The sequence below is a fragment of the Dipodomys merriami genome, unplaced genomic scaffold (assembly GCF_024711535.1).
Source record: "Dipodomys merriami isolate MVZ:Mamm:240054 unplaced genomic scaffold, mDipMer1.0.p SCAF_1, whole genome shotgun sequence".
Classification (NCBI taxonomy): Eukaryota; Metazoa; Chordata; class Mammalia; order Rodentia; family Heteromyidae; genus Dipodomys; species Dipodomys merriami.
Window position 1 is genome coordinate 142,112,258 of NW_027202270.1, and position 14,161 is coordinate 142,126,418.

Genomic DNA, 14,161 nt, shown 5'->3' on the forward strand with positions numbered 1-14,161 from the left:
CAGTTTACAGTTTTCGTTTGAACTCCCATTCCAGGCAAGTGAATTCTGCTGCATTCATTAGGGTCACTGCTGAGCACTGTGAGGGATGAGCAGTTTAATTCCACACAGCTGCCTCTGGAATTCTAATAACAGGGACAACACTCGGCCCTTATTTTCACTTACAGAAAGGACAAGATCTTAAATATATGATTCCCTTACATTCCCCACTAACTGAATTCTGAAGCAGATAAACTGGGATGCAAAGAGGCCAAAAAACATGGAGTCCCAGTTCCTGGGGACTTAGACCTTGCCTGGCACAAAATGAAGAACCAAAGTCTCTTATTCAGCTGGGCAAAGTGGTGTCACTAACCAGACCCACAGAAGTATAAGGGAGACAGAGCTCTATGTCACCTTAAAAACATACTTAGCACTTAAGTTACACATGAGCTCACACAGGACTTGTGCCTGTAATCCTAGCCACTTGGGAAGCAGAGGGTAGGCTGGAGGCAAGCTTGGGCAGAAAAGTACCCAAGCCCCTTTCTAACCAATGGCAAGGCAAGGAGACATGTGCATGTCACCCTAGCTGTGTGGGAGGCTGAGCTTGGAAGGACTGTGGCTCCAAACTAGCTTAGGCAGAAAAACCCAAGAGACACTATCTCAACAGAATAAGCTGGGCATAGTGATTTATGCCTGTCATCCAGATAAAATATACTCTACTGACTTAACCTATTTCTAGAATGTTTTGGTATGTAGGCAGATGTTTATTTGTAGCTCCTTCTCCTCTTCCTTTCCCCACTGTCAGGTTTTAGGGAAACATTTTTTTCCCTCCACAAAATTTCTGTTGTCTTTGTCACACCCCTGCACTCAACCCTTGCTCTTTATCCTCTGGAATCAGCAAGCACTTCCACACCAAGGCTTTAGCAAAATGAACACATCCTTGTCAAGTCAGATAATGCACTGGAAATCAGAAAGGAAGGAGAGTCCACTGGCTGAGTCCTGTTTTAAGGCCTCTGCCCTGTCCTGTGCTGAGGATTTCAGTCTTTAAATGTGTTGCCTCTGTGGGGAAACAAGAGGCTCAGAAAACTGAGACCAGTCCTTAATCAACACCAAAGCCAGATTAACCCCATATCAACAGTCTATTTACCTTTAAAGCATCCCCCTCGGTCCACAGACCCTAATTTAAAGCCATGATTTCTGCTACATGGCACTGAATTACTGAAGGAAAAGGAACATGTAGGAGTATAATAATACCCTCTCTCTTCCCTCACTGCTTGCCAGAGGATGTAGCAAGGTAGCTGATAAGGATGAACTTGCCAATAATTTTGTCCTTTATGATTCCACCTAGATCTCCATTCTAGGGGAATGCTCAATGTTCTTCCAAGTACTACTACTACTAATAGTGTTAGCTGCTTATTTCAGTATTTACAATGTACAGAAGCCATTCTTTTTTTTAATTTAATTTTATTTTATTTATGAACATACTGTACAGAGGGGTTACAATTACATGGGCAGGATAATGCATACATTTAAGGCTAAGCACTTTACATGTATTTATTTATTTATTCCAATCTAACAGTTGAGTAACTATTCCTTTCTCTCACTTAAAGAGATGAGAGGAGCCGGGCGCTGGTGGCTCACGCCTGTAATGCTAGCTACTCAGGAGGCTGAGATCTGAGGATCGGGGTTCAAAGCCAGCCCAGGCAGGAAAGTCCGTGAGACTCTTATCTTCAATAAAGCACTAGAAAACCCAAAGTGGCACTGTGGCTCAAGTGGTAGAGCACTTGCCTTGAGCTGAAGAGCTGAGGGACAGCGCCCAAGCCCAGAGTTCAAGCCCCATGGCTGACAAAAAAAAAAAAAAAGAGATAAGAGGTCAGAAGATCAGAAGAATCAAGATTTTGGACGGTGACTATTAACCAGATTAACGGTACTATTAACCAGATTCCATACTAACTAGAGCTTAAGACTCTAAATCAGTGTTCCTTAAATGGAGGGTCTTTGTCCCCCAGAGTCCCCTCGAATGAGGAATGTCTGGAGACATGACATCTAACAGGCAGAGGCCAAAGATACTGCTGAGAATCCTCTAATGCATGCCCCACTCCTGAGCTATCCTCCCCCAAAGTCAACAGTGCTCAAGCTGAGAGTCCTCAGTCTCTACCAGAAAACAGACTCCTCAACTTCCTAATAGTCTTTCTCTCCTTTACTATTGCTCAGTATGACTTATTTGGGGAAAACGCAGAACAAGGAAGATGTACTAGAAATTTACCAGTGTAATGAAAACCAAAGTGGAGCAAAGTTCAGTAAGTTGGTATTCATAGCTTCATTCAACTTTTCTAAAACAAGCAAAAAGCACCTTCCTATCCAACAAGAATTTAAAAATATCAACATCATCAAAACAAAAAAGAAGGTAGCAAACAGTGCCAAAATTTAAAACTGACAACATTAGAGTTGGAATGGAAATGTTTTCAAAATTACAGTTTGGAGTGGCAAGTTTTGAAGATGATAGAGGGTGGGTAGTTCCGCCAGAGAATTACATATTGTCTTAGTTGAAACTGAGGCTGGGAAAGCAGACAAGAAAAGGGCATCTTCCGTGAGTACTAGGAACTAAGTAGGTACTTACTATCTGGGCAAGTACTCTTCTCCCAGAGGATAGATATACCACATCAAACGTCAGCACAGAGCCATTTCTGCCCTTTTCTACTGTTGGCCACATGCACTCTCGGAGCAGAGTTAAACCTTTGTTGCCGCTGACTTCTTTGACTCATTATGGCCCCAAACCAGTCACATCTCATTTACCCATATGAGTCCATTTGGTTAAGGTAGTTGGGTAATGATTCAATTTCGGAAAGAAGAAAAAAAATACCTACTCAACTGTCCAGAATACTAGAAACATGTTATTTTCTGAGAAAAGCTTTCTTCTATCTCTGCCCCAAAGTTCTTCAAAACTAGTTTGTCATTGGTGAATCATGAAACCGGAGTGAAAAGCAAGAGGTTCTATACATCAGCTAGCTTAGGCCCACTCTTTCAGTTCTGTGTCAGTGTGGGTCCTGCTATAGTAGGGGAGCTCACAGCCTGCTGGTGACATAGACTCAACAGTAACCAAGGCCAGGGCAAGACTGGGAGCTAGACCCTAGGAAACAAATGATTCACAAAGGAGGTAGCCTCTGGGGCCTGCCATTTGCCTTTCAGAATAAAATTTTAAGGATGGTGTGCGTGTGTGTGTGTGTGTGTGTGTGTATGTCTGTGTCTGTGTCTGTGTGTGTCTGTGTGTGTGTCTGTGTGTGTGTGTGTGTGTGTGTGTGAGAGAGAGAGAGAGAGAGAGAGACAGAGACAGAGACAGAGACAGACAGAGAGAGAGATATCAAGGGGGTAAATTAAAGACTGGCTTTTAAATACTGAAATACAGCTACAATGGCCAATGAAAATGAGTATGCACTTTAAAAAGGAGTAATTTTAAAGTCTTCTCACAACATTAATTATGTTGGTGATTCAATCCATAATAGAGATATGCAAGCAGTTTTAGAAAGACCATGTGCTTCTATTCTGTCTTTACCATGTCCTGGACTGGTATTACAACAGCTACTAAATTCCCCAGAGCCCACCTGGCCAGGTATGTATACTGTCTATTCTACCTAATCCTCCCTTGTGGCCCTTAAAAAAATCTCTGCACTTAGAGGGTTGTCTTATAAAGAGCAGAGCCGAGATTCCAATCAGGTGCTACTGACATCAGTCTCCCCTTCCCCTTTCTGCCTCCATTGCACAAATGTAAAAACTAAGAAATGTGTATTATTACTACATGCTTTTCAGAAGAGGAAAACAACATGCCACAAAATTCAAAGTTCAGCATAAAATTAGGGTTTCTCCCCCAAATATTCAATACTGTAAAATTGCTTTTGTTTTTAGAGCAGGCTAAGCAATATTCTAAGTGGAGTGGGTATTTTTTTTTTACTTATGCAACAAACAGCTAGTTTTTTAGCTGCCGCAAGCCACAATGTGGATAGTGGTAGCCATTGCTGACTTTAGTTTGACTTTTCATTCTAAAATACAATAGCTAACTTTTCAAAAATACTCTTAATAATTTGTAAAAACTCAATTGATGTTTCCGGTGCTCTCAAAACTACTTCAGAGCACCTTGATTATTAGAATGATATTCACACAGTAAATTAAGTAGTAGTGAACAAACTACTATATTCAATATGGGACGCATGGGGTATTTCATTCACAAATACAATGTTACATCAAAGAAGTCAGGACAGAAAAGCACATAGTCTGGTTCTGTGTACTCATTTACCAACCTTACAAGCCTGTGCTGTGAGGTCAGGATGATGATGACCTGGTGACTGGTTGACATTGGACAGTAACCAGGAAGAGGTGTAAGAAGGTCTTTTGCAGTGTTGAAAATGTTCTATATTTCTTGATCTGGGCGTGTAAATGGGTGTGCTTGCTTTATGAAAACGCAGCAGACTATATATTCTTACAATTTGTGTATTTTAAAGACAGATTTAAACAGTGCTAGGGCTGCAGATATAGCTCAGTAATAGGGAACTTGCCTAGCCTAGCAAGGCCCTGGGTTAGATCTCAAGCAAAACAATGGATGGATGGATGGATGCTGGATGCTTGCCATTCCTAATTGTTTACATTTTTAAGGTCAGCAAATTGAACATTAATTTTACTTTGTCAGGCTTGAATATCAATGCTATCTTAAGTTCAAAATTATAGCATTCTATGATTTATGATACTAGGTTGCAGATGAAAATAATATATATATATATATATATATATATATATTTTAATCCTAGGGTGAAAGATCACCAATATTCATGTTTGTAATTTAAACTGGCCCTATAGAACTTAACTTTTTCATACCTAGTTATTCATATGAAACAAAACTTTAACTCCACAGTGAAAAAATGCAGAACTATTCCTTTGTTCAAAAAGTAGAGGAAAAAAACATGAATGTTGGTGAGCTGAAGAATGCTGAGGAACTAAAACTGATTTAAGTCACGCACTCTCGCATGAGAATGCCTTCACTCCTCAGCACTCTCCAATGAGGAAATGCACTGATTTTTCAAAGTTAGTGGGTTCAATAATTCAGAAACTGTTCATTATTAAAGTTTCACTGCTGAGAGCTAAAGAAAATGATGAATTTAAGTTGTAAGCATTAAAGAGCAACTACATTCAAATCGTGAAGATGCAGTTTTAGCTCCAACGTTTTTATACAACTGAACCGCAAATATCAAAGTATGGATGCTAGGTTTCATCTTCCTGAGCCCATTTACAATTGTTTATAACAGCTAATTCATACTTTCCAGAGAAACCATATATTAGCTCCCATTATCAAGCACTACCATGTAGCAGGCATATGGTATGTTCCAAGTGTCTCTGGAATCTCTAGCTGCAGGCCAGCTGAATTATTATTACTAGGACAACCTGCTGTTCCAGTAAATGCCAAAAGCAGGTGAAGTCAGGCCCCACTTTCAAAGGCTTGCTGTCTAGTGTGACAAGACGGTCAACAATTCCAGCACTGCATAAGAGCAGTTAAAGGGCTATGGAACACAATCTCTGAGTTCAAGAAAGAGCTCCTCCCTAAAGCTAAGGAGCTGGGGGCATTTCCTGGGAGGAACAGACACGTGGCCAAGTTTAAATGGATGGTGGGAGTGTAGGTTAGTACAAGGCTAGAGCATATCCTAAGCAAAGGTGTAAGTGTAAGGGAAACAAGATCTCCTGGAGGGCAGAGTAGAGGAGTAAGGAGGGCTGCTTGGCTCACCTGGAACCAGAATGAGGACAGACAATAAAGCACAAATGAACTGCATGAGAGACAACTCGTGCACCTGCCTCCTCTAGTTTTGGTAAGATCAAACCAAAGGCTCCTGAAGCCAAATATTCATGCCTCGCCCAGAACATGGGTGTGGTCAGTCAAGAGCTTAGAAGCAAGTATCCTTGTAGATCAGTCATAATAAGCAGGACTTCAAAGAGAATGAAATACTTTCTCACAAAAGGTAAGCAATCATTCACTTTAATGTAAAAGATATGGCCAAACAGGCAACAGGGCTGTGCACAATGGCTCACATCTGTAATCCTAGTGATATAAGAAGCAGAGACCAGGAGGATCTCATATTTTTGGCCACTTTGGGCAGAAAGTTAGCAAGACTTTATCACAGTCAGTAAGTAGGGAATAAGTGATGGGCATCTGTCATCCCAGCTCCAAAGTTGATGGTGATCAAAAGATTGTGGTCTGAGACCAGCCCAGCAAAAACACAAGAACCTACCCTGAAAAAGAGCTGATGCAAAAAGTGGGGAAGAGGCTCAACTGTTAAGAGCACCCACCTACCATACATAAAACCCGTCACCACAAAAACCTCAAAAACAAAAAGTAGGTGATAGCCATTCTAAGTGAACCAACGATAACATCTCTGCTGTCCATGACTTCTAAGCAGCACTGACTTTATTTCCATGCACCTTCTGCTGCAGGCTGTCATAATCACCCCTGTAAACAAAGCAGCTCCTTAAACTTAAGACCTCTATCACCATTCCTTTGGTAGAAATGAATCTTTGCAGAGAGCAAAGAAGCAGTACTATTACCCTATATCTATAGCAAGCTTCAGTTTTTACTGCCAAAAATCATATCAATTCATTTTATCTTTACAGCAAGCAGTCCCTGTTTGGAAATGAATGGACTTCCCAAGTCGTACTCTTAGGAAGAGAAGAATCAGAAGAACTCAGCTCTGATCCTGTTCTGGGGAGTCTTTTTCCACCTGCCATCTACAGCAAAAACAAAAACCTAACAAAACAAAAAGCAAACAGGGAACACACCCAACTTACTGGCCTGAGAGAACTTTGGCTTTTCTGGATGTCCTTAAGTACCTCACTTACAAAATAAAAAGTCAGGCTGAGCAAAGTTCCTTTGAACTTTAGTGTTCTGGTTTTTTTTTTAAATTTATTTAATGAAAGGTACAAAGAAAGATTCAACAAAAAAATGGAGACAAATGCTTGAATCAGGCTCATAATTTAATAAGTTTTGAGTAATAGCGTAATTATAAATAAGTATTCTCTCATACTGACATGTTAAAAGCAACTCATTAATAAAATTATACTTTAAAGACAACACAAACTGAGTGAGTTTTCCAACTAATAAATGCATCAAGTCAAAGTTTAATTATTATATATCAGTAATACAGATAATTACACTAAGAAGTTGATGGGTGCTAGAATCAAGCTTTCCTGCTCTCACATTCTGGATACAGAACCATTAGAAAGGATGAACCTCTTTCCCTGTTTCTCAATCCTTCTGCCTCTTCCCCTAACACAAGTTTAAGAACTGACCAGAACTACAAGGTATTTTTTACCTTTCTGATGTTAAAAAAGTACCATAAAAGTTAGCAGCAGGAAACAACACAATTGTCTCTTAGATGGGTCCATCACAAACCTAGCAGGCTTGGCTGCTTTCTCTGCCAAGTCTCACACTTTCTTTCTTTCAATAAAGCTAAACCTCTAAAAATTTAATTTTCCTGTTGCTGTCTCACAATTTCTGCTGAAGTGAACATTCAAGTTCTAGATGGATTTACATAAATAATACAACACATTACCTATATTACTGGAATTCCAAGTCCTTAAAGTGGGATTGAAGGCCAGGTGCAGGTGGCTCACACCTGTAATCCTAGCTAATCAGGAGGCTGAGATCTGAGGATAGTGGTTCAAAGCCAGCCTGGGCAGGGAAGTCTATAAGACTTATCTCTAACTAATCACACATACACACAAACAATGGAATAAGGGTCATTGCTCGAGTGGTAGTATACACGCTAGCCTTGAGCAAAAATACTCAGGGATAGCGTCCAGGTCCTGAGTTCAAACCTCAGGACCAGCACTGGGAAAAAAAAAAGGGGGGCACTGATATGTCTGATATTTATGAACAGGAACAAAATTTTCAAGTAAATTTGTTAAGTGGTTTATTTGGTCTAACGTTCAATCATCCATAGACAATAAAGCATTGTGAGGCTGTACCTAATAGAGATATCCCTAAGAACTCCTAAGACTCAGGGGAAAGCACTACACTACACTCCCATCTCTATAAAATTCATAGGGTTCCCATGTAAATATTTCCCACTGAAGCACTTTTCTTCAGTGTAACAACCAAGTTTAATATACTTCAGATGTTGTTCTTCCAGCTCCATAAAACAAACAAAAGCCATCACACTATCTTCTGAGTCTTGAATATTGCACTCTAAGTAAATTATTAAAAATACTTCTATGAGAAAAATGGCTGGAGCTTTGTCAATGATAACTTAAATTTTATTGCCTGATTTGTAAGTTTTCCGAGAAATGCTTTTTTCATCTCAGCAGGTACATGTTTTCCAACAATCAGGACCATAAATCTAAATTGACATTCCTATAGAAACTACTTTTTGAAATCCCTATCTTTCATGTCAGGAAATGATGTTAAACTGCACAACATACTGTATTGGTACTTCATAAATGCTTTTTCCTTTGCTTATCAATTTTGATTAATAAAAAGCTTTTGGTTGTTATTTTCATTTTTTGAAAACATGCATGTTTTATTAAAAAGTTATTTCTCATTCTAGAAATATAAATTATTTGTTTTAGGTTTGTTTACTGCATAGTATCAAAAGATACTCTGCACTATAGTTTATGCGATTATTTCCTTTTTCTTCTTTTACAGATTCAGATATTTATGATATCTGAAAGGATAAACCTCAGATACTGTTGTCTCTTTTTCAATGGAATACTTCATTAAATTGGTAAAAATGTATGATCGTTTACTTCATTAAATTCTTATACTTAAAAATAGCAGTCACAAATGGTGTTACATGGCTATACACTTGAACTTGGGAAGCAGAGACAAAAGGATACCAAGTTCAACACCCACACAGCAACACTCTCTTGAAAAAATAAAAATCAAACACCACACACCACTAACCCTAGAATTCAATACAGTAACATGACAGGAACCAAAATAAGAACAATGTAAAACTCAAATACTTAAAAACAGTAGCAGCTAGTGAAAAACTAGCTGATAAATTCATGATTCTCCTAAAACTAAGAAGGTTCTAGAGCTCCACGTAGATGTTGGAGGGATGATGTGTCTTCCATAATCAGGGCATGGATGACAGCATGTCCTTCAAAAATGGACTGTATTCTACAAACCTAGACTAAGCTACTGAGTTTGTGTGGAAATTATATTAGTTTGATGACTTCCTACAGTAAGTATTGCTTGTAGATCCATATGGATCTCAATATGGTATCAACTAGTAGAGTGACACCTGCTCAGACTGTTATCATTTGGATCGGTCCAGTCCCCAAAAGTTCATGTGCCACTAGCTTAGTCCCAAGTCTGGCAGTGTTGAAAGGTGATGGATCTTTAGGGGTGGGTGTCCTGTCCTCGGAAGGGATTAATGCTGGCCTCACAGAGTAGGTGGGGGCAGAAGGACTGGGTTAGTTCCTGTGAGAAGCCAGCTATTTTGAGAGACTAGTTAATAACAGCCTTTACCTGGGCTTGTGTCCTTGCTCACACTCATGCCTCTTCTGCATATGACCAACTCCCTTTCCTCTTGCCCATCATGTTGCCTTGCAGCCAGGATGTGGGCATCATAATGTTCAAACCTTCCAGACAACATACCAGTGAGCCAAATAAACCTCCTGATCGAATACAATGAATCTGATGAAAACACAGGCTAAAGAGTAGTCCTGTTCATGGTAATCACATTAAACAGCCTTAATCTTTCCTTAAAATATCGCTCGGAGACTACTGATATTTTCCATCCCAAAATATGTGGACTGGAACAAAGTGATTTCCAATTACTTTTTGAAAACATCCAAAAAAGGAGATTTCAATAAAGCATAATCTAAAAAGGGAAAAGCATGAAGAATTTTCCATAGTAATAATACTGCTGCTAAATTTAACATGCTGCTTGAAAAATATCCCCCATTAGGCGCCAGCACCAACACCACCACCATCATCACATTGTTTACTGGCAGAATAACAGCAAAACAGCCTCCTCCACAACATGGCAATATAAACGAGTGCATGTAAACTGGCAGAACTGTTCAGTCACATCATGCCACTCCACCAGCCAGGCTCTGGGCTCTCTACTCTCCTTACCACTTCACATCCTCCTTCAGGTGGCAAGTCACACATCACTTGCTCACAGGTCCCCCCTGTCTAACCAATCCACACTGATGCTCCAAGGCAGAGTTGCTTGTGTAGTCACAGGACTCTTCATTGTCTGCTCACTCACTGGACAGTAAGGCTCCAGTTTACTGCAGTCTCGCCAATACCTGGCATGATGCCCAGCCATGGAAGGTGCTGAATAAATATTTGTTGAAAAAAATGGGTGAATAAATTAATAGGCTCTATGTCTATGTAACAGATCTGCCAGAAGTAAAATAGAGGAATTTTGGTTTTTTTTTAAAAGCACATTATATAATCAGAGAAACACCTGTATTATTCCAAGAGCAAATATGTACACAAATACAACAGTATATACAACAGTAGCACACCATTGCCATCCTAATCTGCCTTTGCTTTGAATAATGGTATGCATACATGGGAGACTCAAGCTCCAGTTTCACAGCTGTTGCCCCCAGATTGTGGGACAGAGGAAAAAAATACAGTCAAAAAGCACATGTTCAAATTTTAACACACACATACACACACGCATGCGCGCACACACACACACACATACACACACACACACACACACACACACACACACACACACACACACACACACACACACACACACACACACACACACACACACACACACACACACACACACACACTCCCGTCTAGAAATCTCACTTTACAATTCAATGAAGATGCACCTTTCATTACCACTCAGAAGTAGAGGCAAACTACTATCACTTCAGGCCAAAGAACTTTTTGTCAGGTACACTACACACACTGGTATTCTTAAAGGAGAAGGAAACCAGCCCAGAGACTCAGAAAGAGAGGATCTCAGAAAAGCACCAGAGAAAGAGAGTCTGGAGTAGAGTTAGCACATGTCAAGAGAAGCCAACAACCACTTCAAATCAGGACAGGCTAAATAAAGAGCTGTACACTGATGACTGAGGATTAGAAAGTACACACACATAGGAATGAATAGATAATGGTGTCAATGGGAAAAGTAAACAAAAGTAAGTTTTTGAGTTACAATCCTATGAACCACAGATGCTACCGGGGTCAGGGAAAATGACAGGGCTAGGCACCAAGTCACTGAAATATATGGAGGAGTAGACTATAGGTTTGCAAGCTCAGCAGAAGTTGGGGAAGAGGTAGTTTGAGTAAATACGGTAAAAATGAGGCAGGAAAACAGCAGAATAAATTCATCTGTAGTTCCACAAACTCTTTTTGGAAGAGACCCAAAAGAAAGTAATAAGGATACATTACTTCACAATCAGGCTCAGAAGGATTTAGGAGGGAGCTCAGTGGTAGACTGCTTGCCTGGTATGCACAGGCCTGTGATTCAAACCTAAACATCACACACTACACAAGAACAATCAGATTCAGATACATAAGGGGCTTTGCTCACAGCATAATGGGGCTCCAAAGCTAAAGGACCAACAGAACAAATTCAGCAGCAGGAGTAGCAAGGCCATGCTGGCGAGGGATGTAAGACTGATAAAGACCAGAAGGAAATAAGGTTTGAAACTCAGGTCCTAGGATCATGGAGTACAAAGGTGGCAGACTCTACCTAGTCACTACACAAACCATAATTCAGTACAAGGCTCTCAAGATCAACGTACAAAGACAGACAAGGTCAAGTCAGCACTGGATAGTGATCAGCTCACAATATATATGCTTCATTTAGCTATCTACATTGTCCATGGCTGGGTGACCCAGGCTCAGTCTATCAGATTCTCTTGTCTGAAAATTTGAAACTTTTAGAAGAGACAGAAAAGGTGCTTGGAGTCTGGTCACTTCATACTAAAGAAAACTCATGTTAACTACCATTGTTTCTGCTTCTCTCCTCTCACAAAACTTGGTTATTCAACTTTTCTGATTCTCAGAGCTACTCCTAACTTTATCTTATCATCATTTTTTAAACTTTGGGAATTTTGTAGCCAGAATTTCTGTTGCTTATTTGACTCAACTTAACTCCTTCCTATACTCAGTAAACTGAGAAGCCTGAAGCCTTGGAGAGCTATTTTTCCCCAGGCTAAGACAAAAGAAATCAAGCCCAAAATCTGGTTTGCCCTACTATTAGTACTATTGATAATATGTTTAAAGACAGACCTAGACAACTAGCCAAAAAAAAATGTACAACTGACAACAGAAACTAGGCATAAAAAGAGGAAAAGCAGCTGGGCTTCTCCTAGGAGCCAAGTTTTTACATTGTATCACAAAACAAAGTTTGAGTAATCAAAGCAAGATCTCCATGATTTTCAAGCATCAGCCCTTCTATTAATATATAACTTATGATTAAAAATTAAATATAAGAAGGTACAGTAATACAGATTAAAAAGAAAGATAAATTTCCAAAAATACACAAAACTTTTAGGAACAAATCTGTAATACCAAAATCTTTCTGTCAAGACAGGAGGTACAGCTCAGCAATACAGTGTCTACATAGCAAATATGAGGCTTGATTTTAACCCCAATTACTGCAAGAAAGAAAGAAAGAAAGAAAGAAAGAAAGAAAGAGAGAGAGAGAGAAAGAAAGAAAGAAAGAAAGAAAGAAAGAAAGAAAGAAAGAAAGAAAGAAAGAAAGAAAGAAAGAAATTCAGACAGAAAGACAGGAGAAATGGTACTCATGACATGCGTAATTCTTTTTTAAATCACTTTTTTTATTGTGAAAATAGTGTACACAGAGGGGTTACAGTTACATGAGCAAGATAATGAGTACATTTCTCATCAAGCATTGTTGCTTCCTGGCATACTTAATTCTTAGAAAAATCCACTATCTGTCTTGGTTCCCTTCTGCAAGTATTTTTGGACTAAAAAATATTCTTTACCTTTACTTGACCACTTCCAACATTTGTTGCCATTTTACCTTCTTCTTTCCTTAGAACCTCTGAAAAACTGGATTTCCTTAGTTTCCCTAATAAAAATGTCTTTTTCTCCCTAAAATACTTATTTCTTATTTTAGTCAAAGCTTGTCTAGTGAATATTAACCTTCCCTTCCCCAATTGCTTAGTGCTTTATATTGTTCTCTCCCTATTTGCTCACTGATAATCTAACTGGTAAGGTTATGACTGTCTCCAGGTTCTGATTTAGGAACAGCACACACTTGATTCCAAAGAGCTACCACTGCTTTCTGAATGTTAGTTTGCAGTAAAAATGGGAACCAAAACTTAACTTCTTACGGATGGTCCAGGCCAGGGATAAAATGTACAGCCATAGCCTCAGGTGAAATACCACAGATAAATATCATTATTCATAGAAAAGAAAACCGTATTATACATAAAAAAACATTCTAAGAAAAAAAAAACTTAATACATGTAATATAGCAATCAGAATGGAAACTCAAGACCTGCCCTCTGCTTATATATCAGAAAACATGAGACACTATAATATTGCTTTCAATTTATCATTCAATTCAAATCAAATTTCCTCCCATAACATATGTAAACAGACTTCTTATAAACACATAACTTTACTTCATATCTTTCTTTCTTTCCATCATTTCATGGGCACAGCAACTGTAATTTAATTAATACACATTTATTTCAAGATAATACAAAAACTCTTGAGCACATCATGTATCTTCCAATCACAACTACTCTAACTTGATAACACTAGTTGCCTCATATCCTAAAGCAGTAGTTTCTAACAGGGCAAGCGTTTGGGTCTGTTAACAATTGTGGAGATAAGGGAGTACCACTGGCATTTGGTGGGTCAAGGCCAAGGATGCTGCTGAACATCCTGCAATACACAAGCCTGCCTCTCACAGTTGCTATCCCACCTCCAATGGTCACACATGAGAGGGAACAGCCAATTAGGAAGCTGTGAGTCACTGGTTTCCAAGGCCTGCCTGACTCTGCCAGGCCCACTTACCTTGGATGCCTGGGGTGTGGAGATTACATGGACAGTGCTGGGTTTGACGCCACTAGCCTTGGGCCGCTTATAGAGGGCAAATCTGCTTTTCCTCCGTCCTCTGTCTCCATTAGGTAAAGCACCATTGTACCTGAAAACAGATGAAAGAGCTCATCTTTTTTGTTTTCTGAA

The 14,161-nt window shown here is 39.4% G+C and overlaps 1 protein-coding gene across 4 annotated transcripts in view; it reads right to left on the reverse strand.

Moving 5' to 3' along the window:
- The window catches only part of Peli2 (pellino E3 ubiquitin protein ligase family member 2), a 134,291-nt gene that overhangs the window by 80,547 nt on the left and 39,583 nt on the right, over positions 1–14,161 (reverse strand). For all 4 annotated transcript variants that reach the window (XM_070032919.1, XM_070032912.1, XM_070032933.1 and 1 more), the window contains exon 2: positions 13,991–14,120. In XM_070032919.1, coding sequence (XP_069889020.1) covers positions 13,991–14,120 — 130 coding nt within the window. The remainder of the gene's footprint in view (positions 1–13,990; positions 14,121–14,161) is intronic.